We start from the raw sequence: 27,922 nt of genomic DNA, 5'->3' as shown, positions 1-27,922 counted from the left end.
GCCTCCCTTAGGCAGACGAAGTCTGGGGCTGCAGTCCTATCTATAGTAAGTCTCATTGAACACAGTGGAACTTACTTCTGAGTAGACATGCATAGGATTGGGCTGCTGCTGTCTTTTCTGCCTTGTGGATGTTTCCAGACAAGGGAAGATTTTTGCTATTTTTCTAGGCTTTCTAAAACAGGTTCCAAACCTTTAGTTAAGTGTTTCTCAAACTGTGAGTCAGGACCCACTATGTGGGTTGCAAGCCAATTTCAGGTGGGTCCCCATTCATTTCATTATGTGTTTTATTTTTAATAGACTTGATGCTACCATGGCATGCAACTGCATTTGGGGAAATGGGACCAGATCTGTATTTTTAACAGGCTACTATATATATACTTTTAACAATGCTAGTCAATGGGGCTTAATCCTGGGTAAGTGTGGATAGAAAATTGCAGCCTTTGGGATGTTTGTGGATTTGTGATGTCACTTCCAGCCATGACATCACTTCTGGTGGGTCCGGACAGATTGTCATTCTAAAAAGTTCCAGTGCTAAAAAGTATGAGAAGCAGTGTTTTAGTTGAAGTCAGCGTTTCTCAATAGATACCAGCAGTGGTACTTGCGGTGGTGTCTGGTGGTACTTGTGGGACCCCTGGACACCTGCTGCCTGATAGCTAGACCATGATGCAACAAACAGTCCTAGAAGGCTCAGCTTGGCGGGCGGAGCTCCAAAGCATGCTTTTCTGCACTCAAAAAGCCCTCCCATCCACCATAGGCCTCTAACGGATGTTTGTCATGTTGCATCTGGCCTTGCAACCCAGAAGAAACTGGCTATGATGTCATAACCTCTAGTGGTCGAATAGGTGGACTATGTGAAATGTTGCAGCAGAGAGCAAACATGGTTTGCACTGGTTTAAGTTTCTAAAATCTGAAATATTCTACTTGTCCAGAAGCATTTCATAAAGAAATCCACAGTGTGAGACAGCAACAGAGTGTCCTATGTGGGCATCCCTCAAAGGATAAGCTCTGGGCAGGATGGGGATCCCTTTTTTGAAGGGAAAATCTGGCAGTTCAGACAGGCAGATATGAGGTAGGCTGGAAAATCTTCCTTTTCCCCTTTCTGCTGTCTTCCTCTCAGATGCGTTTGTGTTGTATTCAAACCATTTGTGATAGTGCTGTCAGCATAGCACCGTTAAAAGTGGTTGTCTATAATAGATATGCCTGGTCTGGATTCAGAGTGGATCGGGCCCCAGCTGGCTTTGGGTTTTTCAGCTATCCTGTGAGAGTTATGTCCTGGGATAAGGTGGCTGTTGCTGATATCTGAGCAAAAACACTCTGAGACAGATGCTTGCCTTGGAGCAAATGCCCTGTTGGAAATACTGTATTCTGCCTAACGGTATTGTGTTGCAATGCCATGGAAGATCAGGTAGCTCTGCTGTTGAGCGTCCCCAGAAGTTTTGACCATTTCACATTTAATTATTTTGACGTGAGACTGGACCTAATTTCCTCTAAAGAGCTTTGGGAATTATTGATAGATTAATAATGACTTCCTGTTCATTTTCTGTGCCTGTATCACTGAACTAAACTTTCTTCTGGTGTCTCCTCCTTAGAGCCTGCTATCACAAATGCTTTGCCCCACATCTGGAGGACTTGCTCAGTCTGTAGTGAAAAGACCGCTTGTCTCATTCCAGCCTTGGAAGCTTCTTCGTGAGTAATAAAAAACCACCTTGTTGCCCTTTCTGATGCTTATTCCCAGCATGATAATAACTAAAATATTGATGCAGAAGGGAAACCACCTTAAGAAGGGAAGCAACCCAATTGGGAGTCAGCAGTGGCACCTATGAGTCCCTGGTCAGGTCGCTACCTTTCTTAAGGAGGTAGTGCCTGAATGAAGGTTGGGAACCACTGTCTTAGATTGGGCCTAGGTCATTTCAGAACTGCCTGCTCCTCTGTCAACCCAGTTTTGTTACAGTCCTCTTCAAGAAGTCTTGTGTGCTTCCCCTGTCTGAAATACGATGAGTGACAGTGCAGGTTTTCTTGTTGGTGACACCAGTGTTGTGGAACTCCATTTGGAGAAGCTTACCTTGCTCCTTCTAACTGTCTTCCAAGTGTCACGCTAAGGTAGTCCTCTTCTGGAAAACTTTTGCTTCAATCACTTTTGGGGAAAATTAACTCTTATGTGGAGGTTTTAGTGATGATGGCTTATTAATGTGGTTTTAGTGCAATTTATAACCCACCTTGAGCTAAAAGACAGTTTATAAATAAGTGAAAGGTGGGTCGTGGAAACCTCAACTGCCAGGAAGCCAGACGTGTTCCCTGCTCTAGGGGCCTAAGAGTTCAGCAGACATTGTTCAGCAGGCATAGCAAAGTTGGAGAGCATGAGAACTAGAAAACTGGTTTGTTTGAAAGCTGAGATGGTTGGAATCCCAGATGGCACCCTGTGCCATACATGAGAGAGAACTCTGACAATATATACTTGTTTACAGGTGGCCTTTACTATTTCTCCACCTCTGGTTCTCATCACAATGGCAGCAGGCGTGAAGGGTCCAAAGGGAAATCCCCAGAGGAGGATGAGGGTAAGTGTAGATTAAACATTTAATGTGACCTTTCCTGCAGGAGTGACTCTAGAGGCTGAAAAAGAATCTTTTATACTCTTACCCATGTCATGTAAGGCATAGTGTTGGTTTTCCAAGGGGTAGGGCTTTCTGATCCTAATTTTGAGTGCCTGTCCAGTCAGAGGTTGATGAAGGGATTCCAGCTCCTCCATTCTTCAATGATTGCTTTACTTCACTTGGCCTATTAAAAAAAAAAACTCAACCTTTTATTTTTGCCAGAATCAGTTGTTTGATGACTGTAACACATGGTATTTGCCACAGAAATGAGCCTGTTGTTTTTCACTTTGTTTCTGTATGTTTTTTAAGTGTCCACGTTGTTTAGAAGCACATAGTAACTTGATGTCATGTTTACTTGGGAATGCATTATTGATCCTTTGAGTACCTTTGTATATCATCATCATAGAGCTGGCCTCGTGCTTTCATTTTCATCCATGTACCATTCTTGTTTTACAAAGAATGAGGGGACTGGTTCCCAACGGCCTTGCAAACTGGGAAATAGATGCAAGGGAGATAGCAGGGGATGGGGGAGGGGAGATGAAGTTGTGAATGAATTGTGGAAGAATATGCAATTACTCCACTTTAATTGAGATGATATTGTTTATAGAGACTAGGGGTTTCTGAGGCTTCACAGAAAAGGTGGCTTTTGAGGAGGGGTTTTAAGGCAGTAAGATAACTCTTCTCTTTAGGGGCAACAAGGGAGAGAAGGTTGAGTTGTTTGAAGGCGTAGGAGACATTTGCACATGAAACTGGAGCTGGTTAACAAAGTCCACAAGCAGGGAAATACTGGGGTGTAAAAATACAGAGTTCTGGTGTGGGGATCCTGTCTACATCTTTGCAAGTACTTTAAAACCTGGGAGGTATTTTCTCTACTGAGAAAGGTCAAACATTGTTCAGTGAAAATTGCTTTTTAAGAAATAAGAAAATGGATCCTGAGTGTGTGGAATGTGTTTTTGTTTTAAATGTATACATGGTACACTTTATGATCTCATCATTTACCTTATTAAAAACTTCAAAGTGCAGAACTACTACAGTAGGAATATGGGAGGGGAAATGATCTTGTGGGTCTGGTCTGCATGTACCAAAGAATGAGGTGACAAAGGACTGCCACACTTTGGACTGTTGATAGGTGATCACGCTTTTGAATCTTCCCCTGTGTTAAACATTTTCTGAAGAGCACAGCAGGCAAGGGACTGAGCAGGAATCTTTCCTGATGGGCTAGGCTTCTGCCTGAATACAATTTTTACCAAGGAGGGAGAGAATAGAATTCTGCTAACATACAATTTTTACTGAGGAGGGAGAGAAGTTGTATCCCCTGCCCATAATGTAGAGTGTTTCAGGTTATTCTGCCATCTTGTTTTGTTGCAAGTGCAGACCCAGCCGTAGGCACCAGCTAGTGGGTGCCCATAGTAGCCGTACACACTTGGGAGCATTTGGCCTTAATCTCCCTTCTGGGAGGATATTGGCACTTCCAAGGTTGAGGGGAAAGCAAACTAAAAACCTGTAAGCTGGTTTTATCATTCTGCGACAGGGCTGAAGAAACACCCACTTTAGGCAGTGATAGTGTCACTACCCTGCAACTTTGCCAAGTTGCATCTCTACACATCCTCTTGCTGATCTGGTTGAGCTTCAGGCTCTCTCAGAGTACACTGCACAGGTCCTTTAAAATTTGCTCTGCAGAATTCTCAGAAAGACAACCTGGGCCTCCACCAGATGTTCAGCTTCAGAGTAGCTTGTCTCTTCTTTTTCACACAACTTGCATTTTGAATCTGAGCTGACCTGACAGTGCCCCCAAGTGTGACATCCCTCCTTTGAAGCTTTCAGCAGTTCTCGTGGATGAAGGAGAGCAACTCTGGTGGCTCAGTTCTCCCTTGTTTTTCTGCTGTAATTTGACTCTGCATTTTACAAGGGAGAGAGTTGTCCTTCATAAGACGCATGTGTGTGCAAATCCCTCTTTTGAGAAACTAGAAGAACAGCTTCTGGCCCAGGCTTTTCTGCTTGGGCTGCATTGGCCTGCCACATCCTAGCCCTGCTCCTCTTGCCTGTTGATAAAGGTCTCAGAAACACCCCAGGCAGGATGTTTCCTGTTCTCTCATGCAACCTGCAGCACTGCTGGAAGGGCAAGAGGCAGTGTCTCCTCCCTGTGCACATTCCCTCCCTTTTTAACCCTTCCCTTCCTGCTTGGTGGAACACTTTGGACTAGTCCCTGAACTAACACAGGAGCCTCTTGGCCCTGGACCCCAATGGCTCAAATGTATATTTTTTCCTCCTGGGGAGAGGGACAGGTTGTGTGTGCGCACACTGGTAGAAATAGAACCTTAGTCTAGGTCTCCCAGGTCTAAGCCTGATGTTCTTTCTGCTGGGTCAAACAATGACTTAAAACATCATTGTTGGGTTCCTTTTCAAAATAAATAGGATTCTAATGCTGCCAGTAGGAGTGGAGATTAGTGGGAGTCTGTGTTGTAGTGTTTGGGTGAGGAAGAGATATGTTGGAATGCATTTCACACCAGTCTGCATTTAGTTCAGAGCAGCCATGGGGTCTCTGTCTGCCTTGTTTTCCTGTCTTGACCAAATACTATGAAGAAAACAGTCTTTAAGCAAAGGAAAGCCTGATTCTCAGGGAGAGGTGTCCAAATGCCAGGAGGTCTTTACAGGAACTCTTTTTCGGAGTTTGTGCTCTGCGTGTGCAGTGCCATGCACCTTGGTGAGAAGTGCAGGGCCTCCAGCTTGTGTAAACCCTGCCCTGCTGAGTGCTGCAGCTCTTTCCCTCTTGTGATGGATGGATACGTTGACTTTGGAAGGTGGAATCCTCCTCTGTGTCTGAGAGTGGGGGGAGGGAGATCCTCCTGGCAGTAATTATTCAGAAAGAGTTCTGTGGCCTGTCACTGCAGCCCTCGAAAGCTTTTAATCATGGAGTTCAGGTTTGAGGTTAATGGCAAATCATTTCTTCATGAAGGCTTTCTGAGACTGGGAGACCAGAACAAGTCCCACAGCTGCTGCCTGCAAGTGGCTCTTTCAGCTAGTGCATCACTTATTCATAGAATGCTTGGTGTGGCTGCTCAACAGTATTGAGGAGCACACCACTCTGCAGGAGTGGCTGCCCTTGCCATAGCCTGGCAGAGGCTCTGAGCAGCTGAGCCGGCCAAGACGCCGAAGATCCTTCTCCCACATCAGTCCTTACTGCAGCTTTCAGATGCCTTGTAACCAAGGAAGGTTTGTGGCCAATCAACTCCACTGCAGTAGCAGCCTCCGAGTTTCAACTCTTCCTTTTAAGAGAGGCCCCAGTGGTGGGGTAAGCTCCTTACCCTGATCAAAGGACAGATGGGATGCATCTGTTTTGATGGCCTCTGAAACAGAGGAGGAAGAAATGCTTTATCAGAATTTCCTTTGTATGTAAGAGGAGGTTGTTACTATAACAAGAGATTCATTGCCTGCCTTGACATTGGGCAATGAGCTGCTCCCACCTGGCTGCAACAGAGGGAGAGGCAAGGCGGGAAGGAACCTCTGCTGTCCTGGCTGGGACCAGCTGCTGTTTGGCATCTTCTCTTGGTATGGCCCCATCTGCAGCTGTTCCACCTGATGACCTGAGGCTGAGCCATCAAGGGCCATTTTGCATTCTTTCCTGAAGAGGTTAGGGGACTAGAATGTGCTTGTAGGCATCCTCCCTTACAGTCCCTTTTCCCTTCTGCATTGTTTCTGTTAGAGCATCAGAACTTTAGTTGAGGACATTAGCATAAAGGTGCTGATCATCTTGTAGGTCCTAAAAGCATGTTGAGCTCTGAACCCCATGCTATAGAATGGGGGGAGGGGCTCCAAGTTCAGAACAAGAGAGGAAAGTTCTCAGGGTGAGCCCCTGCTGACTCTTAAAGGCCTGTGAGGAGGTTCATAGTCTTAGAGGGCTTCAATTTGATTTTGAAATGTGCTGTTTGGAATAATAATAATAATAACAACAATAACAGGTATTTATATACCGCCTTTCTTGGTCTTTATTCAAGACTTTATTCAAGGCGGTTTACATAGGCAGGCTTTATTAAATCCCTATTAAATAGGGATTTTTACAATTTCAAAGAAGGTTCTTTCTTTCAAGAATGACTACATTCAAGGTGTTTCATTCCGATCTGGTTTCACATTCTGGCCTCCATCCTCCCACGCTCAGAGCAGATGGAATTGCTCGGCTTCAGCTTGTCAGCTGCTCCAAGGTCGCACGGTGCCGGTGGCCTTGAACTGGCGACCTTGTGGATGTTATCTTCAGGCAGACGGAGGCTCTACCCTCTAGACCAGACCTCCTGCCCTAACCTAGAATCTAGAGGCATAAGCTTGGTTTGGTGCATCTCGTTGATTTTACTGGTTACTTAAAGATGGTGCAAGCTGTTGAAGGTCCTTGCCAGGCAGAATGAGTATTTGGAGCTGAAAAGGTGGGATACCTTCTTGGGTGTCCTTCTGGTAGTTTCTGTGGGCAACAGATAGGCCTGGCTGCTCAGTAGATTTTCCATTTGGCCCACAATGAGTGGGTGGCTATAGTCTGGAAGGGCAAGATGTAGAAACTAGGTTAGTGCTGTTTTGTGGACTTTGGATAGCCTGCAAACAGGAGGATCCTCCTTCCTTGAGATAAGTCAGTTCATCCTTGGTGTACACCTGGTGTTTCCATGAGTCCCTTTTTTTTACCATGTTGCTTCTGTCATTGGTAAATGGAGAAGTCTGGGCCTTGTGTGTATTATCCAACCTATGTTGTGGAGTGCCTTCCTTTGTTTTTTCTTTTGACAGTGGTGCTTCCTCTCAGTCAAACACTTCATTGGGCATTTGCCTGCAACCTGGTGTTGAATTTGCTCATCCATTTGTAGCTGCTGTGCCTGATAACGAAGGGCTGTGGGTGGGCAGAAGGGGACAAGGTGGGGGAGGCAGGGCACAGATACTGAGCTGCCATTGTTTGGGTAAGGACGGCTTTATCTGAAGGACTCTACTTGTCCTCTGTAGGTGTTCATGGAAAATGCAGGAACAAAATATGGTGTGTAGGGTCTGCTGAAAACTTATGTATCTCTGCTCTGTGGCTTTTGTTGCACCCGGGGTTCAACAGGTGGTGTTTGCTGATAGTTGCCTTGGGAGCACATTTGGGAATAAATCTAATTTGGATTACAGAGGGTAGATGGCCCAACAAAACAGCCAAAATTTATTTGAAGGCTTTATTTAATGGCACTGTTTTAGAATGGGCAGCTTTCGGAGCACCCAGGTCTGATTGGTGGATGACACAGCATTTGTACTTATCATGCTATAAGAGCAAACATCCAGAAGCGTAGGGAATGTGTTCTGAACTTGTAAATTCAGGGCAGTTTGAAGGGCTTCAACTTCCAGGGCTTGCTAAGCAGCACATAGCTATTAAGGTGTCCTCTAGCAGTGCTAGAAACACTCTTGCCCAATTATTAGGATGTAGCCAGGAGAAGGGGCTGAAGTATTGGAGGGGAGGGACGCACTACAGTGTGGAAGGGGGGACAGAGCACTGCTGCTCTGCAGCTGGGCTTCATTTCTAAGGGTCTTGCATTGACATGAGTGCAGAGTGGAAACACTTAGTAAATGCTGAAGAGTCTTCTCAGCACATGTCTGTGACTCCTCCTCTGTTCTCCATGCAGAATTTGAGCTGCTTCACATACACTGTCTGGTCTGGCTCATGGGGGAGAGCCATTGAAAAAGACAACGTGTAGAGAGCTGGAGTTGGACAGGGCAAATATTTGCTGGCTAATAGAATGCAAACTTCCCTTTTTCCCTGCCAGTGTTGATGTTGGAGCTGCCTACCTGGAGTTCTGTAAACACGCTCTGCTCCTGAGCTGCTGGCCTAGTTTGAAAAGGGCTTTTGCAGACAGCCCTGCTTGCTGCGTGACCTTGCTCCTGGCCTCTTCTCATTCAGTCCCTGGAAAGGGGGCTGTAATGTGATCTCGTGCTGCAGACCAGATGCTGCCTCTCCTAGCCCAGCTTAGCTTTCCTAGGAAAACAAAATGTGAACAAGAAACAGACTGGGAGGGAGGGGGTGGGCTGTGGCTTGGGGCCCAATCAATCTACTCTCCAGCTCGTAATGCTAATCTTGATGTGCTCTTACGTTTCCCCTCTCAAGAGGAAAAGAGACGCCGGGAGCGGGAGGACCAGATGTATCGGGAGCGCCTGAGGACCCTGTTCCTCATTGCTGTCATCATGAGCCTGCTAAACTCATTGAGCACAAGTGGGGGCAACATATCCTGGAATGACTTTGTGAACGAGATGCTGGCGAAAGGGGAGGTCCAGCGGGTCCAGGTGGTTCCAGAGAGTGACATCGTGGAGATCTACTTGCATCCGGGGGCAGTTGTCTTTGGACGACCTGTGAGTGTTTCTCCCAGCAAGACTGGTCCTTTAAAGTGTTGGAAAGCAGATCACAGAGTGACTGTACTCAGGCTTCTGGAGACTGATGTTGGGGTCTGCCAGTCCCAGTCTTCAGAAATCTCAGCAAAATGTTCTGACTATCACAGGTCCATGGCAGTAGCTTGCATAGGCCCAGTGAGGGTGGTGCACTCTTCAGTGAATTGGAAGAGGTGTCTTGAAATGTAGGCTGTTTCTTCCTGCTTTTTCACTCTCTTGGGCAGAAAACTAAGTTCTGTGATAACCTGCAGGGGTCGCAGCCCATGTTAGTCTTAGCACTGCAAGGTGTATTTGGTTGTTTCAGCAGAAGCTCCGCAAAAGCATCTGCTGAAATAAATATGTTTAGTCTCGAAGGTGCGGCAAGATGGTCTTGTAATTTCTGTGAAATGCTCCTGTCTGGACTCCAAGTTTAGGATACTTCCCGAATCTTTCCATCTATCCTTGCATCCCCTTCAGTGTGATGAGGAAACTTTCTAATAGTTCACTGTAGATGTTAGTAAATTATTTGAGGAGAAATCAGCAGCTGAACTTCTGTCACTTCATGGCTAGCCTAAAGAACATCAGCGGAAGCTTCCAATGTAGAATATAATTGAAATCATTAATATAGGTTTCTCCATAGTCTTAAAAGCACAAAGTTTGAGCCGGTCCTGGGGCTCATTCTGATTAAAGTGTGTTTTGGAGTTACCATTGGAAAAACTCCAGGAATTGAGAATTTAGTGAATTAGTCCTTTGTTGAGCTTTGGCACTCTCATGATTCTAGATCACTTTATCCACTGTTTGGCAATGACCCTGACATTAAATTGAATATGCCATAAGAACATGCCCCACTGGATCAGGCCATAGGCCCATCTAGTCCAGCTTCCTGTATCTCACAGCGGCCCACCAAATGCCCCAGGGAGCACACCAGATAACAAGAGACCTCATCCTGGTGCCCTCCCTTGCATCTGGCATTCTGACATAACCCATTTCTAAAATCAGGAGGTTGTGCATACACATCATGGCTTGTAACCCATAATGGATTTTTCCTCCAGAAACTTGTACAATCCCCTTTTAAAGGCGTCCAGGCCAGATGCCATCACCACATCCTGTGGCAAAGAGTTCCACAGACCAACCACACGCTGAGTAAAGAAATCTTTTCTTTTGTCTGTTTTAACTCTCCCAACACTCAATTTTAGTGGATATCCCCTGGTTCTGGTGTTATGTGAGAGTGTAAAGAGCATCTCCCTATCCACTCTGTCCATCCCCTGCATAATTTTGTATGTCTCAGTCATGTCCCCCCTCAGGCGTCTCTTTTCTAGGCTGAAGAGGCCCAAACGCCGTAGCCTTTCCTCATAAGGAAGGTACCCCAGCCCCATAATCATCTTAGTCGCTCTCTTTTGCACCTTTTCCATTTCTACTATGTCTTTTTTGAGATGCGGTGACCAGAACTGGACACAATACTCCAGGTGTGGCCTTACCATAGATTTGTACAACGGCATTATAATATTAGCCGTTTTGTTCTCAGTACCTTTCCTAATGATCCCAAGCATAGAATTGGCCTTCTTCACTGCCGCCGCACTTTGGGTCGACACTTTCATCAACCTGTCCACCACCACCCCCTCTCCTGATCTGTCACAGACAGCTCAGAACCCATCAGCCTATATCTAAAGTTTTGATTTTTTGCCCCAATGTGCATGACTTTACACTTACTGACTTTGAAGCGCATCTGCCATTTTGTTGCCCATTCTGCCAGTCTGGAGAGATCCTTCTGGAGCGCCTCACAATCACTTCTGGTCTTCACCACTCGGAAAAGTTTGGTGTCATCTGCAAACTTTGCAACCTCACTGCTCAACCCTGTCTCCAGGTCATTTATGAAGAGTTTGAAAAGCACGGGTCCCAGGACAGATCCTTGAGGCACACCGTTTTTCACTTCTCTCCATTGCGAAAATTGCCCATTGACACCCACTCTCTGTTTCCTGGCCTTCAACCAGTTCTCAATCCATGAGAGGACCTGTCCTCTAATTCCCTGACTGTGGAGATTTTTCAGTAGCCTTTGGTGAGGGACCATGCCGAACGCCTTCTGAAAGTCCAGATATATAATGTCCACGGGTTCTCCCACATCCACATGCCACAACCTCCCCAGCCTCGTGGACTTGGATGTTGAAAGAGAAGGCAGCAGATAGCCAAATGGCTTGCCTGTTGATTACATAAGCTCATCCTCTGACTCATAAATCTATGTCTATGAAGGCTAATCTTCCATCTCAGCAAACGTAGCAGATCATATAGCTCTAGAGTGAAGCCCTGTTGCCATTTTCGGTTCCCTGCCCCCAGAAAGCACCTTGCATTCCCTTTGGAATTCCCCCACTCCTATGCACAGTGGTGAGTTGTGACCCAAGAGCATTTTTTCTGCCCTCACCCTTGCCAGTGTCCTTGCTGTGGCTGTCGGGCTGTAATGGTGTTTCCTGTTTGTCTCCAGAGGCTTGCCCTGATGTACAGAATGCAGGTAGCAAACATTGACAAGTTTGAGGAAAAGCTGCGAGCAGCTGAAGAAGAGCTGAAAGTTGACATGAAGGACCGAATCCCAGTCTCCTACAAGCGAACTGGCTTCTTTGGAAAGTATGTTTGTGTGTGTGTGGGGGGGGGGGTGGCTCCTCCAACTTTGCAACTTCTCAATTTTCGAGCAGCAGCTACACCTGCTCCAATTAGGGCCCACCCGCCTCCCTCCCCTCTTTCCTTTCCAAGCTGCTACTACTGCACTGCTCTCTGCTGCTTTTCATGGCTGCACGGACAGCACATGGAAGGCTCAGGCCGGAAACCAGTAGCTACCACAAACCATATGGAACCTGTGGCAGACTCAGGGGTGCATTTGCCTGTCCAAAATTAATTATATTACTGCTAGGTTTGCAGTATTTAATTGGCTAGATTGAAAACAATTTTAATCACCTGAAGAGGTGCCTGTGTTTAACTGGGCAGCAGATTTGTACTCTTTTTTTCAAAAAATTTTTAATATAAATGCTGATCAAAACCGCAGATGGCAAGCACCATCTTTGAAGAGGCATTTCCCCTTCTTCCTCATGTAGGAGGGAGCGTGTTCTCTTCTCAGTTATTCCTTCTGTGATCCTCATCTAAAAAGTGGAGCAGGCTCTGCTGCATGCATATTTAACTAAAAGTTGTACCATTAATCAGCTCAAATGTATATTATTTGATGGAGGCTGCAATCCTATGCACGCATTCCTGGGATGAGCCCCCTTGAACATGATGGGACTTTCTTCTGAGTAAACATGCGTAGGATTGCACTGTAATAGGTCCTAAGAACCACACTCTTGGAATTCTCTTGGGCAGTGGTTCCCAAAGTCTTTGGGAGTCTTTGTGGGGGGAAAAATGTGATTGGAAACCACTTCCAGTTTTTGAATGTGAAATCAGAAGTGGTTTCCGATTGCTATTTTTATTCATATTGAGGTTTCGGGAGCCCTGTAGAGAGCTCCATGGGCTTCCTGCACCCCCTGGTGGTCTGTACTGCAGAATGTAAGTTTTTTTAAAACCCTGTTCAGCCCCGACAGTGGTGCGATCCTGGGGATTGCATCGCTGCCTTTGCCCCCCCCCCCGGCCCCTTCAGGGGGCAGAGGCAGGGCTTCTTGGGCTGGGGCATTATGATGCCCCAGGTTGAGAACCTCTGCTCTTGGGGATGGGGGGGGGACCTGCAGCACCCCTGAGAAGCCAGAGGCCTGCCTTGCGCATTATGGACGTTCTGCAAAATGGTAGTTTTCTGTGCAGAGTGTACTGATCAGTTTTCTCAGTGACTCCTGCAGAGTGGCCTGGTGAACATGACCAGTAATTGCAGAATGGCAATTGCAGAATGGCGGGGCAAATGAGATAATGCCGGGAGAGCCTGAGTGCGCCTCCCACACTGGCTCATAAAAATAAACACTGAGCCTTTGCCCTTGAAAGCATTAACCAACCATTCCTCAGGCAGATGCCGACTCACAGCCCCTTGCTGAGCAGCAGCCGCTGCCTTAATAATAAAACCCAAAATGTCAACAGGAAGCAAGTGCTGCTGCCATTAAGTGTGCAGGCGTTGTTGTGCAGAGCCCAAGATCCTTTGTTGCTGGGGTTCTGCAAAGATTGAAGCTTTTGATACTAGTGGAAGGTTAGCTTGGGAAGTAAGGAGAAAATGGGGAGGGGGCAGAAGCCTCCATGGAAGGATGCAGGTATGGTAGCCTGGGACTTTGCTGATCCTCTGCTCTGGAACAGCAGCAAGGGCCTACTCTGTGCCATTAGTTGCCTGCCTTTTGCTGTAGGTTGCTTGTGCTCTTAAAGGTGGCAGCTTTTATTGACAAAAGGTGATTTACAGAATCTGAGAGGTGAAATCTTGTCTTGTCTGACTGATAAAGTTCCCCGGTAATAAAAATGGGAGAAGCCTGCAAGCTTACTGCAGAGTTGCAAGTGTGTGTGTATTTTTCCAAGGAGGCTATGAAGAGAAGTTCATGGGAACAATATTTGCTTGGTGGGGCAGTTGCTGTTACTCTCCTTATAAGCTTGGCCTGCTGTCAGAGCTGATAATATGACTATTACCATCTTTAGTGACCCTCAGGAGCTGGGATGAAGAGTACTGGTCTCCATGGTTCCTTGTGCTTTTCCATGGGACCCTCTCAGCCTTGTCTGTTTACTCCATAAATCATGACCGATGGCCTCCTTTCCTTGTTCCATTCCATTTTTGCTTATTCTGCCATTAAAACTGAATGTGGAACCTCAAACAGCAGCCATGCTGCTAGTCTCATTGCTGAATGAACTATGTGCCTTCAACAGCCACATTGGTGATGGGGCTCTGACTTGATGGGACTGCCCATGTTTTGCTTCAGAAGCCCCCTGGCAGGATTTTCAGGTAGGACCATGATAGAAACCCTGGAGAGACCTGGGTTGGCAGTGCTGAACTAGAGGGATCACTAGTTGAACTCTGTATGAGAGAACTTCAGGGGTTCATATGGTGGATCCAGAAGTACCTTGCATGGGTGGCAGGAAGGCTCACACAAGGTGGCACATCTCTTCCTCTCTCCCCTGAATTTCTCTTATTCCCCCATTCCCTGTCATTCTGGACAGTTTCTTGACCCTCAAGTGACATTGAGGAAGCCATAGGTTGCCTCAGTGTGGAGGAGGGGGCTGGAGTCCTTCTGTCATTCATCCCTGCATCGACCCTTGTGCAGACCTGTACTAAAGCTTAGCTGGTAGTGGTTGGCAACCTGTGAAAGGCTGGCTCTTGACTGTATGTCTCAGCTCCTGGGAATATCTGGGTGGAGTGATATTATCAGCCTTCTGGTGTTTCCAGAATTGGAGAGAGGGGAGTAGGAAACCAACTTGCACTCTGCTAACTGCATGAGGTCCTGGGAGTTTGATTTGCTATGCCAGGGTCTGCAGGAGTTCTTGTGAAGAAAGGCTTGCAAAGGAGTGCAGTGTGGCTGCAGTTTAGAACGCTCTTTGTAGTATTGGCATTGCGTATTTTACGGCTTTTCTCATACATCCTTATGCAAGAGAAGAGGCAAGTGGGTGTGTGACCTGTATGATGATGGGCAGTCCTTTAGCAATTTCCAGCATGTTTCCTCCTAATGCTTACTTGTAAGGTTTACTTGAGCACAGAATGATACTGCCCATCTGTGGCTCTGGGGTCTTTGAACAGCCTTACTCACTTGATGGGGTCATTGAGGCCATTTGCTGGGCTGCACTCATGCACTTCAGTGGGGGTTTTGTGGGACTAGCTGCGCTAACAATAAGTTTTCCTTGATGCCTGAGAAGTCTGCTATACTTTCCTCTCAACCAACTTCTCAATCTTTTTAGTTAAACAGGTTCTGTTTTGTTGCATAAAAAGCTTTTCTTCTAAGTTATGCCGTAGCTACATTCTTGATCCACCCCATAGGCACAGGACTGACTGCGTGTGTGTGTGCGACTTCATGAATTGCATTGTTACCAAGTGGTTGGGACTGACCCTGGCCTGCTGTTCTCTTTTCAGTGCCCTCTATGCCCTGGGAATGGCCGCCGTGGGTGTGGGCATCCTGTGGTACATCTTTCGCCTGGCTGGGATGGCAGGAAGGGAAGGAGGCTTCAGTGCCTTTGTAAGTAGCCTTTGTTGCCTGCAGCTCCTCTGCTGCAGTTCTGTTTCGGGTGGGCTGGACTTCCTCTTCCCTCCCCCAGGAAAGTCAACAGGGGATGAGAATCAAACTGTGCCAGGAGACTGGGCGGTCCCATGCTATGTTTTGCTGCTTTTCCTATCAGCTGATGGGACTGTACAGTGTTTGGTCTCGTGGGACAGGAGGGGAGGCCTTTCTCTAGGCCAGGAGGGCTGAGCTTTGAGAATGTGCAGGGCAGCATGCTTGCTCTCTGCTGTTTTCAAGACGCACTAATGACTTGCAGCTGGGAATGGCATTCCTTTGCCTTTGTCTTGCCAGCAAACCTCGCATGCAGCATCGGACACAAATCCCCCTTTTGCTTTTAGCAAGATAACTTTTCAGTTTGTAAAGCCGCCTAAGCTTTTGGACTGTGCTGTGAGCTGGCCTCCTTTCCTCCTGTCACATTCCCCTTCTCAGCATTGGCCAAACCCCTGCCGATCAGTCAGCTGAGGAGAGGCTGGTGATCTCTGCCTGGCAGGGAAAGGCGGGGGAGGGGGGACTGGGACATTTGTGTAGAAAGACCCTAAGAATCGACTCAAGACAGATTCATTGCATCCAGCGGTTCTGTTTCTCACAAGACTCTGAGCAAGAGGTGAAGGCATCAGCTGTCTCCTGCTCTACTCTCCAGCAAGTGCTCTGCAGTGCATGCTCCTTTTGAACAGACTCTTCTCGCCACTCGTTGCCACCAACAACCACTGCTGCCTCTGTGGATTGGTCTAATTCTCTTTCAGAACCAGCATCGCCACATTTGTGGTACTGAAATCTGTTAATTGTGTGCTGTTTGGCAAAGTCCTGAACAACGAGACAGGAGGAAAAGCTTCCTTGTAACAACTTTCTCCACCCCAGACATCATTTTCTAAGCTGGCCTAGGCAACTCCTTTTATTTCATGGCCATTGCAGGGGAAAAAGAGGAGAGTTGAGCAAAGCATCCAACAGCCTTTCAGGGGTCCCTTCCTTCCTTCCTTAGAGAGGTCTGGTTCCCTAATTCATGTGTACACCCAAGCACCCTCCTTGCATTTTTGTTGCTGCATTTTCTAAGAATGAAGCCTGCTGGAAGCTTCAGTTGAAAAGCCAACATTAGTCTCTGTTTTTGGCAAAGGATAATGAGCAGTTCTGCAGAGGGTGTTTAGCTAAATTGTTGTTTTGCCTGTAACTGTGGTTTAATGGAGGCTAGAATGCAGTGCCTGTTGATCTTGTTCTCTTCTCCCTTTCTCCCTGTTCTGACCAACTGAAAGGGTCCTTCTTGTTGGGGCAGCATTGTGGGAGCCAGGGGGTTGTGCATGCCTGACTGGATCACACAGTTGTTTGGCCCAGGTAAAATGAGGAGGCTGGGGGTTCTGGGGAAAGCTTTCTACATCTCATCGCTGGCGTTCCTGGAGAGGGGGTAAAACAGTAAGTTTCTTCAGGCGCCTGGCCACTGGTATAAAGTGGCCCCTCCTCCTTGCCTTCAGAGCTCATCCTGACTGCAAGAGCAAAAGCAAAAACGTTTGCAGTCATAACTGGTTCTGAAGGGGAGGAGGAGGGGTTGCTTTTTATCAGTGGCCAGGTGCTTGAAGAAACTTTTTTGCTCCCTTCAGGAATGCCATCTGATCTCTCTGAAGATCTTGACTGAGGCATGGTGGAAGTAACTGTAGGTCTCCCTCTAGCATGCTACTGACTATCAGAAGGAGATGCAAGACAGCAGCTGAGTCAACAGCACTCCAACCCTTGTTACCTGGAGGAGGAAATTGAGCAGAGTTTTAAAGTGACTGTGCCCTGGGAAAAATAGTATGTGTGTGTGTTGCCACATGCTGTGTAGGAGAGTGTTACTTGGAGCCAGTGTCTAATCTGCTTTTCCTCTAAGCTCTCAACAAACCAGAGGTATATATTTTTGCCTGGGCAGTTGGAAATCTTTATTCTTCCACCCAACAGAACCAGCTGAAGATGGCTCGCTTCACTGTTGTGGATGGCAAATCTGGGAAAGGGATCAGTTTCAAGGATGTGGCAGGGATGCACGAGGCCAAAATGGAGGTCAGGGAGTTTGTGGATTACCTGAAGGTAAGAACTGCAAGCACCAGTGGAACAAAGAGATGCAGAGCTGGGAGATGGAGCTCTAGGGGAGGTGGGGAACCCATCAGGCAATCATATGATTCCGGAAGGGGAATTTCTCAGCCTGCCTTTCACCATAGTAAAACTCAGCAAAGCTTGCACAGGGACATGTGGATTTGGGGGATCCAGCCTCCTGTAGCAGCTGGGTCATTCCTACCATGCTAACAGCCGCAGGTCATGTCAGGAGAGGCAGGTCTGTTTCTTCGTAGCACATTCTGGGTGTATCAGCCGAAGGCCTCTTTCTGTGTGAGAGAAGGATGTGGCTCTGCAGAAATATGCTTTTCTTGCTTGCCCCTTCATGGAGAGAAGTGAGAGGGGGCTGGCTGCGGGTGGGGAAGAGGAGAGGAACTTACAACTTCCTCCCTCCTCTGAGAGATGCTGTAAGTGTGTCCAGCTTCAAAAAGGAAGTCTTTCCTTTGTTTCTAGAGCCCAGAGCGCTACCTGCAGCTTGGCGCCAAAGTGCCCAAGGGTGCCCTCTTGCTTGGACCACCGGGCTGTGGCAAGACTTTGCTGGCAAAGGCAGTGGCGACAGAGGCACAAGTGCCTTTCCTGGCGATGGCTGGCTCCGAGTTCGTGGAGGTGATTGGAGGTAAGGAAGAGGGTTGAGTCCGATCAGAGGCAGTTTGCCCAGCCCAACTGCTATCTGCCATGGGGGCTGTTGCCTGAGTAGTTGTCTAATACTGTGTAATTGTTATTTGGTACCACCTGGGCACCAGACCATGTGCAGAAGGAATGTGATCCCTACAATCCACATTTCTCAAGGGGTGTGTGTGTGGCCCACAAGGAGCTGACCTGAGTAAGAGTTCAGATACCCACTCAAAGAAAATGCAGTGATGAAGATACATCTGAGAGAATGTCAGCACATTCTTTACCTACCCCACCACAGCTGCCTGGGCCTTTTGACCAGTTAGGAAGAAGAAACCCTGAGGCTCCCTCATGGGGACAGCATCTGTTACATTGGAGCAGACCTAGATTTTCACTGCTTAATCTATAACTTTTCTGCACTGCTGTTCTTCCCCTCATCTGCTTACAAGTGATGCTGTACTAAACCTCTGAGCATGGGAGTGGTCCTGCGGGGGCCTCAGTTTTGGACAGAGCGCAGCAGTGGCTCTCCTAAGGAGGAGGCCGTGTTCTGTAGAAATGGTCCAGAAAAGAGCTTTGGGAATTCTGTTCCCTTGCCTGACACAAACTGGCTAGAGTCCACACAGCCCAGGTGGCTTCCTTTTCTTTGTTCCTTTGATCTCTGCTGGCTCCTGACAAAAGGCAGCTCTGCTATCGCCCAGAGGGGTTGCCATGTCAAACCTGTTACGGCAAAAGCAACAGAGTTCGATGGCATCTCAAAGTCTTATTGTGGCAGAAGTTTTTGCAGTCCAGAGCCCACTGTACAAAGCATGTGATGCTTATTAGAACTGACCGACCCCTTCTCTCTTTTTGTCTCCGCAGGTCTTGGGGCGGCTCGTGTGCGGAGCCTCTTCAAAGAGGCCCGGGCTCGTGCGCCCTGCATTGTCTACATTGACGAAATTGACGCTGTGGGGAAGAAGCGTTCCACAAACGTGTCTGGCTTTTCCAACACTGAAGAAGAGCAGACCTTAAACCAGCTGCTGGTGGAAATGGACGGTCAGTGTTGTGCTATGAGTGGGGAGTGTATTTGCTTTGCGGCTCTGCCTTCCTTTACTATATGGGTCAGGAGTGTGTTGCTTCTTCCAGGTTACCTTTGGTGTTTGTCAGCCATTCACGTGGAGATGTGGCCTGTGTTACTCAGCTGGCCTTTTTTCAGCTGGCTCAGTTTTTCAGGAAGTGAGTCCCAAAAGGAAGGAAGCAAGACAGTTAGGTCCTTCTGCTGTCTTCCTTACTCGCCCTCTTCTTTCTGAGCTTCAGAGCAGCCCCACTGCCCAGCATTTCTTTCTTCCCCAATCTGGCTGATAAGACTGGGCACTTTTTTGGCTACTTATAATCTGCCAAACTCCTTGTATTTACTGCAACTTCAGAGTCTCTTCAGCCAGGACAGGGGCCAAAGGTATTGAGGCTGTTGTTAATGATGGGTACTTAACCATGCTTTGAAACTGTACAGTTTTGGTTAGGAGTCTTGTGCAGAAAGTGAGCACTGGAGCAAGTCTTGGTGATCAGACATTCTGTGACTTGACTGCTTGCCCACAAGGTGACCAGAAACACCTCTCTGCTCCCAGCAAATGTGTGGCAAGTAGGCTGGTCCCTCAGACCCTGAAGAGAGACAGGGTGGCTTTGCTGGTTAACTTTGGTGTGCTTTGAATGAAAACAGCCAGAGTGACATGAATGCCCCACAATGGGATGAATGGGATTAGGGAACTGGCAGATCATGTGGGGAGCCCCATAATGCCTGACCTTGTGTTGCCTCCTTTTGATTTGGACCTTTCTGCCCTGGGAGAGGGGGCTTCGCTCCCGGTGTCTTCCCGTATTACTTATGCCCTCACTCTTCTTTAGGCACAGTAAGCACCCTGAGGCTGAACTGTGATGGTGGGGAGGCAGGGGAGGTTGACAAGAGGGTGGGAGTGGAGAGACTCAGTCTGCAGTGTACTGTGTCCAGCACGGTGACTGCAGCAAAGGCAGAAAGGCTGCTTGCTGTGTTTAATGGTGGTGGGTCCATTGGTTGCTGGCTCTATTTTGAGAATGCGTCTTCCAAGCAGCTAATGCTCTGTGTGCAATAATCTTGCCATGGGAATGAAGCTGCACAGTCCATGTGACTCAGCTTCCTTCCTTCCCTCCCTCTCATGTTGTGCTTTGTCAACTGCAGTGACCAACTAGCTGCACAGCCCCGGTTTAATCCCTCTTTGGAGCCTCCTTCAGCAACATCCAGCAAAGAAGGTGGAGTGAGATGCCACAGGCAGCAACGGGGTTCCTGAGCTAGGCTCTTTGTGGGGTGACTGTGGCCTTGCAGCAGTGTGTGCCTCAGCTGCTCAAGAGGGAAACTGTGCTGGCCTTGGCTCAAAATGTGTGCATATTACAGAATCTGCCTCCCTCTTCCTCCATCATTCTGCTGTTATCCTTGTGTCCATCTCGAGATCATAAGTCCCTTGAGGCAGGGACCTGTCTCTTCACACTTGCAGAAATACCTTGTACACAGATGGCACTGTCTAAATCAGTGGATCCCAAGCTGCAGGTTGGGACCTACTGGTGGGTTGCAACCTAAGTTCTGATGGGTCGCCAAAGGGTGATAGAAAGATCAGTATCTAATTGCCTCAAGTCCTGAAGCTATTTAAAAATCAGATACTGTAGTTGCTAACTGCCCTGCAAGGACCTGAGTTCCTGCCATTTGCAAGCATGTGTAAATATGGGGAGATAAATGTTTGTGGGTCCTTCTTTCTGGCTATTATTACTTATAAGTATTTTTTTCTAGATCTCCTTTTTAAAAAGTATGATAAACGTAGGAGGGTCCCAATATAGTTTTAAAAAGTGGGCCCTGGAGCCAAAAAATTTGGGAACCACTGGTCTAAATAATAACAAAGTAGTAATATTATAAAAATGGAAGCAGAAATAGGCCAGTGTCTCAAACCTCTGGCATGGGAGCATTTATGGAGCCTGCTTGGTGCAGGGTGCCAGTTCTTTGACAGAGTGTGCCTGTCTAAAATGTGTTCACATCCCTGTGTGCTTTCCCTGCAGGCTTATTCCTCATGTGGAGCAGTGCGTTGCCCTGGACGCTCTTGCTGAGCTTCCGTTCTGTCCACTTGCGCTCATCTAATCTTCTCCTTGGCAGGCATGGGGACCACCGACCACGTCATTGTACTGGCATCCACTAACCGGGCAGATATCCTGGATAATGCTCTCATGAGACCTGGAAGGCTCGACCGTCACATCTTCATTGATCTACCCACTTTGCAGGTATTTTCTGAGTTGGCTCTTTGAATTTGTGATCAAGGAACTTGTACAGTGGCAAAGGACAGTGAACATGAGTCCTTTAAGCAATGTTGACTTCTGTTCTGTGAACAGCTCATTGTGCTTCCATCATGCAGACCAGTGTGAGTTCAGGAAGTTTGTCACTGCCTGGGTCTCAGGGACTCCGGGTCAGTATCACTGTTCCCCCACAGGTGCAGAAAGCCCCCTTTGTAGCAAGAAGTGGTTGCCTGAGACCACCTCTCGTGTGTATTCCACTGAGGGCTTCTAAAAATATGCCTCTTTCTTTTTGCCCTTCCTGTGGTGTTCCTGGGCAGTGGGACCAAATGTCTCAGCTGGCAGTTGGTGGTGGCCCGCTAGAAGGCGTTCAGCTGGCATTCTACCCTAGTCCTGACCCTTAAATCTGAGAGCACGTAGTTGTGTTTCATAAAGTAGTATCTTATATACAACTTTCAGAGACAAATTCTATTTTAAAAAATAAAATAAAAACATGCACCTGGATTTCAATTTGCTCCTGGCTGACCCAGGCACAAAGCTGGCGACTTGGCAGAAAGGGTCCTGCATGGCTTCCTGTAGACATTGGGGGTTCCACGTGCTATCCGGCTGGTGCTTTCAGTGCACACAACTGCAGGAGTGGAAAGCCGGACCCAGAGAAGAAATGGGCACATTTTCCTCACCTGCACTTCACTTGCCTATGTCTCTGGAGCAGCTCGCAAGTGAAGACGTGCAGCCATCCAGGCAGGCAGAGAGCAGGCCATGAATGAAAGAGTACCTGTCTGTTTTGTGTTAAGCCCCCCCGCACCCCTTCCTTCTGCTCCCATCTGGGACTCTGCTGTCCTCCTGGCCCTCCAGGTTTTCACTTAAAATACCTTGAATGCCTGATACAATCTGGCACCGGAACAGTGAGCTGTGCAGCTGCCTTGAAGGAGGAAAGAGGAGGAAATCCTGGCAGCTGAGCCTGCTGCTTTAATCAGGACCGCCTGGACCAGCTGGATGAGTCACTCGCTGGCCTCCAGCCAACCTGATCCTGCCCCCCACCTCCCCCAGCCTTGCAGATTGCCACCTCCTCTTTTCAGGCTGGCGGGGGGGGGGGGAGCATCGGTGATGCCTCCGTTCATCCCTCTGCCCCCCATGCAAGTGCTATGGTGATAGAAATGTTAAAGAATAAATCAAAATTAATAGGGAGGGGGGTAGCAAGACAAATGACCTCTCAGCGGAAGAGTTGGTGGCTCCTTGCAGGTCTGTGTGCGTCTGTCTTGCATTTGAAAGGAGCCACGGATGGATCTAGCAGGAAAGAAGCTGCCCCCTGGCGGCACAGTCTGGGTGGAATTACCCCTCTGTGGAGTCAAGCATCCTCTTTCCCTCCTTTGGAGCAGCAGCAGCTCTCCTGAGGTGAGGCAAGTCCTGCTAGGCAGGCATCTTCTAGAAAGTTGCTGGGAGTCGGTGCAGACAGAACGGAGCTGGACTGATCTGGCTTCATCCCCGAAAGACATCTTGATTCAGGCACAAAAGCTGAGCTTCAGACCATTATTTCCCCTCCTGGGATCTGTGTTAACGCTTCTGTACCTCGCCCCGTGCAAATTCTTTCCTGGTTTGGCATGTTTAAATCCTATGGTGGAGCCCCTGCAGCTCTGTGGCTTCCCTTCTCTTTCCATGGCTTTTGCCTGCATTGCGGATATTGCAAGCTTTTTGTCAATGGGGTAGTTATGCTCTGATGCAGGGCACACCTAGCATCCTGTCTTTGGAGCCAGAGTGGGCCCAACTTCACTCTTGTATGGTCTTCAATGTCAGCTTTCTCCTCCTTGTAATTTCTCTTTTAAAATCTAGAATTCCTTTAGCCCCCTTGCCTTCCTTCCCCAGTATGTTAAATTTGTGAAGGAAGTCTGTATACGTGGGAAGGCTTAAATGGCATAACAGAGCTGATAACTGAGGCTGCCCTTTTCCTTATGGATATGAGAATTGCCTTGCAGGATCAGGCCAAGGTGTCCCAAATTCACCAAGAAGCTCTAGAAGAATCCCAGCTTAACTGGAGGTACTGACTAGTCCCCAGGAAATTGACCCACTGGTGGGCTACCCACCTCCCTTTTTGTATGTGAAGCTGATTTTTATCCTGCTTTTCAATCCCACGTGAGCATATTGGGAAGCAGGGCAACACAAGTGTTGTTCCTAGAGTTCACTGTATTTTTCAACTGCTTAATAATGGACCAATATACTCTCTGTTCTTTACAGGAGCGGAGAGAGATCTTTGAACAGCACTTGAAGGCTCTGAAGCTGTCCCAGGCTGGCAGCTTTTATTCCCAGCGTTTGGCTGAGCTGACTCCGGGGTTCAGTGGTATGTGGAGAAAAGCTGCTTGCCCACCTTCCCTTTGGCTCATGTGTGACTTGATGCGATCTCTGCAGCACACTCAGTCGTGGGTGGCTTGGCAACCTCTCACCTGGCTGCTGCACTCTGTGATCATTCGTGCTTGCAGGAAGAGAGAAAAGGCTTGAGGCCTCATGGGGCTGCAGTTGCGCTGGGTGCAAATGGTACGAGGAGGAGGACTGAATGGGATGTTTGGAAGCCTGTGAACTTGCCAGGCTTCCTGCTTTCATTAAGACCTTTAGAGGGACCTGTGCCCCATGAGGCTCAATGGATGTGTGTGAGGGACAGATTCTTTGCTGGGAGGGCACTCTCTTCCCTGCTGTGCAGAACACCATGCTTTTAAAAGGGCACTCAAAACACACCAGTTCTGCCAAGCCTTTGGTTTGGAAAGCTGAACTGGAGTGTTGTGGTTTTGTCTCTCTTTTTGATTACTTCTTAAATTGTCAAATTCGATTTCATTCTGCATATTGTTTTATGCTGTTTATAACAAAAGTATGTTAGTTGCCTTGTGACTAACCAGTGAAAGATGCAATTAGATGTAAATATAAACAGCTAGTAGTGTGACTCGGTCTTCTGTGAGATAGAAGTTGCTGCTTCTGGTTGTACCTGCAAATTGTATCTAATAATTTAATTGTTTAGAATGAGTGCAGGGAACTGGGAAAATATTTCCACCTTCATAAAACCTGGTCACTGAACAGTTCAGCAGAGGATTGAATTGGGAGAATTGGGCGGTCTCTGCAGGCTCTCAGACCCTGAGTTCTTCCAGCTACATCCAAAACGTAGAGCTCTGTGGTTGAGCCCCAGGTTCTGAATTTCCTGTTTGCACAGAGACTGTGGAGTATCCTGTGTGCATTCCCTCCCCCCAGCTGGCCCCCACTCTGCCTCTTCCCTGGCTCCTTTGAGCAGCCCCCACACCACCCACACACTCAAACTGGGAACAGATGTTCTTTCTCCTCCCTGGAGTCACTTGTGTGGCTGTGGTCAAGAGAGCTCAGTGGGCCATGCTGATCCTAGGCTTCCCTCACCTCTCCAGCCCTAGACCCAGCTTGAGGCTGGGTCTGATTAACTCATCACTCTCCCCTGTGGAGCATCTTGAGGAGGACAGCCAGGCCGGTCCTGTAATTGGAATCCTGCGTAAACAGCACTGCAGCAGCTTGGAGTCCCTGATTTGCATGGCCCCTCCTTCCAGTTCACTTCTGATACTCTCCCTTCTCTCTCCTTGCCACCCTCCCAGTTTTCTTTGAATAAGGAACTGGGGCAGCTAAAACAGGATGTTGAATGGAACTGGCCCAGTCTGGCAACTGCTTCCTTTGGGTCTGAGTAGCATTGATTTGGGATGAAGATTTTGGTGTCCTGCCAGTGAGGTGGCTTGGCTAATGTAACCTGGAAGTACTGGCAGCAGGTCACCTCTTTTGGGGATCGTTGTGATGTGCTTTGCACTCCCTACTGATGGTACATCATAGAAGGAGCTGTGGGGTGGGGAGGGTCCTGGTTGGGAGAGCAACTTCAGTCCACTGTTCCTAACAAAGTCAGTTGAGCATGTGCTCTGTTCTGTTGTAGGAGCTGACATAGCCAACATCTGTAACGAGGCAGCTCTCCATGCTGCAAGGGAAGGACACAAATCTATTGACACCTTCAATTTTGAGTATGCTGTGGAGAGAGTTATTGCAGGTGAGGTTTCTTTGCAGCTCACTTTACCAGTTAAAAACCCTTTTCTTTCTGATTGCCCTTTGTCCATAACCATGAGATCAGACCGATACCAGGTTTACTGCACCTGAGCAATTGGCAAAGGACTTCTTTGCCCTTTTAGATCAGGTCTGGAAGCAGGTTTGTAGTCTGTGCAATGGAGCAACTGACTCCTGAGAGGTGTTTGGTGGGGCTGCACTATCACCCACACAAATCCTATGTGTGTGTTTCTGGCTCACAAATGTGTTCCAGCAGATTAAAGTGTAACGGGCTGTTACCATCCAAGAAGGCATTTTAGGTCTTGGGACTGGACTGCTGGCTTATGCAGTTGCCAAAAGAAGCTGCTCATCAACTACCTTCACCAGCAAGGTTGTTGCTGCCTGCTTTGGACTGTGGATGGCAACATGGCTGTCCTGATGGGAGAGAGCTCTCAATTCCCTGGAGCAGAGTAGTGGCAAATGAGGGGGTGGAGAGCCTCTGAGAGCAGGATGAGGGCAAGTTCCAGAATCTTGGGAAGCAGAGTTGGCAGAAAGCATGACTTTTTCATCTTTCAGGAACCGCCAAAAAGAGCAAGATCCTATCACAGGAGGAGAGGCGGGTTGTGGCGTTTCATGAGTCAGGTCATGCGCTCGTAGGCTGGTTGCTGGAGCACACGGAGGCAGTGATGAAAGTAGGCTATCTTTTGTCGTGAACTTGGAATGTGTGGGAGTCGGGGCCAAGGGGGATACCTGCTGGAGACTCTGTTCTCCATAATCAGCGGTGCTCTGCTCCTGTCGCCGCAGGTGTCCATAGCTCCTCGTACAAATGCTGCTCTGGGTTTTGCCCAGATCCTGCCAAGGGACCAGTACCTCTTCACCAAGGACCAGCTCTTTGAGCGGATGTGCATGGCTCTGGGAGGGCGGGTGTCGGAAGCCATCACCTTCAACAAAGTCACGACAGGTGAGGGGATGGGCTATCAGTGGGCAGGCCAAGCTGTGGAAAGCTGCAGGGGCTTGGGGGGCTCTTCCTGAAGCAAGGGGAAGCATTGCTGAATCTTGTTGGCCATACTTGTTTAGTTGGCCTGCTGGTTTCCATTTGTCAGTAGCTTTTTGTTCTGCTTGAGGGATGAAACCTGGGACCTGTGGCTCTCATGGACAGCTGGTCCTAGAAGAAGGTGAAGTTGACCTTGATACTTCTGATGTTTTGTGTCCTCACACTTTGAATTCCTTTTTATCTTGTGCTTACTCAGGGGCACAGGACGACCTGCGGAAAGTAACAAAAATAGCCTATTCAATGGTGAAGCAGTATGGGATGGTGCCCAGTGTTGGACACATTTCCTTCCCTGACTTGGAAAGTACTCCAGGGATTGGGCGGCGCCCCTTCAGCCATGGACTCCAACAAATCATGGACCACGTAGGTTCCCTTGGATGCAAAGCAACAGACAATATGCTTGGTTGATTTCTGGGTTGCCAGGGGTCCAGATGCAAGAGCCTTCTTTGTCATGCTGAAACTTATTCGCAGGAAGGAATAAGGTTGGTTCTGTTAGGTAATAGTTGTTGACCCTGTCATGGTCACTGCGCAACTGCATCTCTTCAGAAGAGAGGGCTTCATTGTGTAGGTTTGCATTAATCTTGGAGATGAGAGGCAGGAAAGACTGGCTGTAGTGGGCAGGAATGTTTCAGAGCATCCCTATAACTGTGGAATGGAAGGAGAGTTGATTACCCAGCAGCACTGATTTCTGACTGGACACCATTGTGTGAATTCCTGTCTTCCTTATTGCAAGGGAGTGCATCAGTATATGCTTCTGGGTGGCCTTCAGAATTGTGGGGGTTTAGAGAAAGCCTGCCTATGTGAACCACCTTGGATTAAAGTCAAAGAAGTAATCCAGTGATCAAAAAAGGTAGTATATAAATACCAATAATAATAATAATCTTCACCCCATATTCCTAGTCAAACTTTGGGGCTAGAAAGCTTCTGCTGTGGGTCACTGACAGATGAGGGTTTTGAATTGCAGCTCACCCTCTTCAGTCTTGCAGCTCCAGTTCCCAATTCTGTGTACTTGAGCCTTTCATTTCCTTCCTAGGAGGCACAGATGTTGGTGGCACGAGCCTACAGGTGCACAGAGGAACTGCTGCTGGACAATCAGGACAAGCTGAGAGCGGTATGGCTTTTCCCACCCTATAATTAGAGAGTGTGTGTTTCTGAGGTTTGTGTCTGGGGGTAGTAGAGGGGCACAGAAGCCCAGGGTCAGATCCCTGCCCTATTGTGGAAACATAGTGGTTTGTCCACTGGCAGGTCACGTCCCTTCAGCATAACCTGCTTCTTAAAATAGTTGCCAGGGTTGCTTGGCAGGTTGCTTGGCTCTCCCTGCAAGGAGGGTGGGAACTGCTCAGAAGAGGAGGCCGGACCAGTGCTAAGAGACTACATTGGCAGGGCCCAATCTGACAGACACTTGTATTGGGAAGGGTGGCTGGAAAGCATTTTTTCTCAGCTTGTAGTGCCAAGGAACAAAGTGGATCATAGCCACCATTGGGCCTTGGAAAACCAGGGAAAGCAATGGAAGGAGGATTCAGAGCTGCAGAGTGAGCAAGCAGGCTGCTCTCTTGGGGGTGGGAGACACTAACCAATGTTTCTGGCTCTGTTAGGCTCTAAGCTGTGTCTTCAGGTGTATCTGTGCAGAAAAGAGGCTTTGAATAAATCGGGGGGGGGGAATCCCTGAACAGCTGGAATGAGGTGGAGATGCTAAAACTTTCACTACAGCCCCCACTCCTCTATGAGTGGCTTCCTGGCTTCTCCTTTGCGTCAGGAGCTGGTTCATCCTCCTTGCAAAC

At 48.0% G+C, this 27,922-nt stretch overlaps 1 protein-coding gene across 1 annotated transcript in view; it reads left to right on the top strand.

The window, feature by feature from the left end:
* The window catches only part of SPG7 (SPG7 matrix AAA peptidase subunit, paraplegin), a 29,548-nt gene that overhangs the window by 766 nt on the left and 860 nt on the right, over positions 1-27,922 (top strand). Inside the window, exons 2-16 of the mRNA XM_066637402.1 lie at positions 1,590-1,686; positions 2,466-2,555; positions 8,695-8,936; positions 11,428-11,567; positions 14,953-15,055; positions 17,021-17,146; positions 17,624-17,786; positions 18,641-18,814; positions 20,928-21,052; positions 23,294-23,396; positions 24,987-25,097; positions 25,667-25,782; positions 25,895-26,051; positions 26,341-26,504; positions 27,175-27,252. Coding sequence (XP_066493499.1) covers positions 1,590-1,686; positions 2,466-2,555; positions 8,695-8,936; positions 11,428-11,567; positions 14,953-15,055; positions 17,021-17,146; positions 17,624-17,786; positions 18,641-18,814; positions 20,928-21,052; positions 23,294-23,396; positions 24,987-25,097; positions 25,667-25,782; positions 25,895-26,051; positions 26,341-26,504; positions 27,175-27,252 — 1,989 coding nt within the window. The remainder of the gene's footprint in view (positions 1-1,589; positions 1,687-2,465; positions 2,556-8,694; positions 8,937-11,427; positions 11,568-14,952; positions 15,056-17,020; positions 17,147-17,623; positions 17,787-18,640; positions 18,815-20,927; positions 21,053-23,293; positions 23,397-24,986; positions 25,098-25,666; positions 25,783-25,894; positions 26,052-26,340; positions 26,505-27,174; positions 27,253-27,922) is intronic.

The sequence above is a fragment of the Tiliqua scincoides genome, chromosome 9 (assembly GCF_035046505.1).
Source record: "Tiliqua scincoides isolate rTilSci1 chromosome 9, rTilSci1.hap2, whole genome shotgun sequence".
NCBI classification, from domain to species: Eukaryota; Metazoa; Chordata; class Lepidosauria; order Squamata; family Scincidae; genus Tiliqua; species Tiliqua scincoides.
This window is presented reverse-complemented; position numbering and strand designations above follow the sequence as displayed.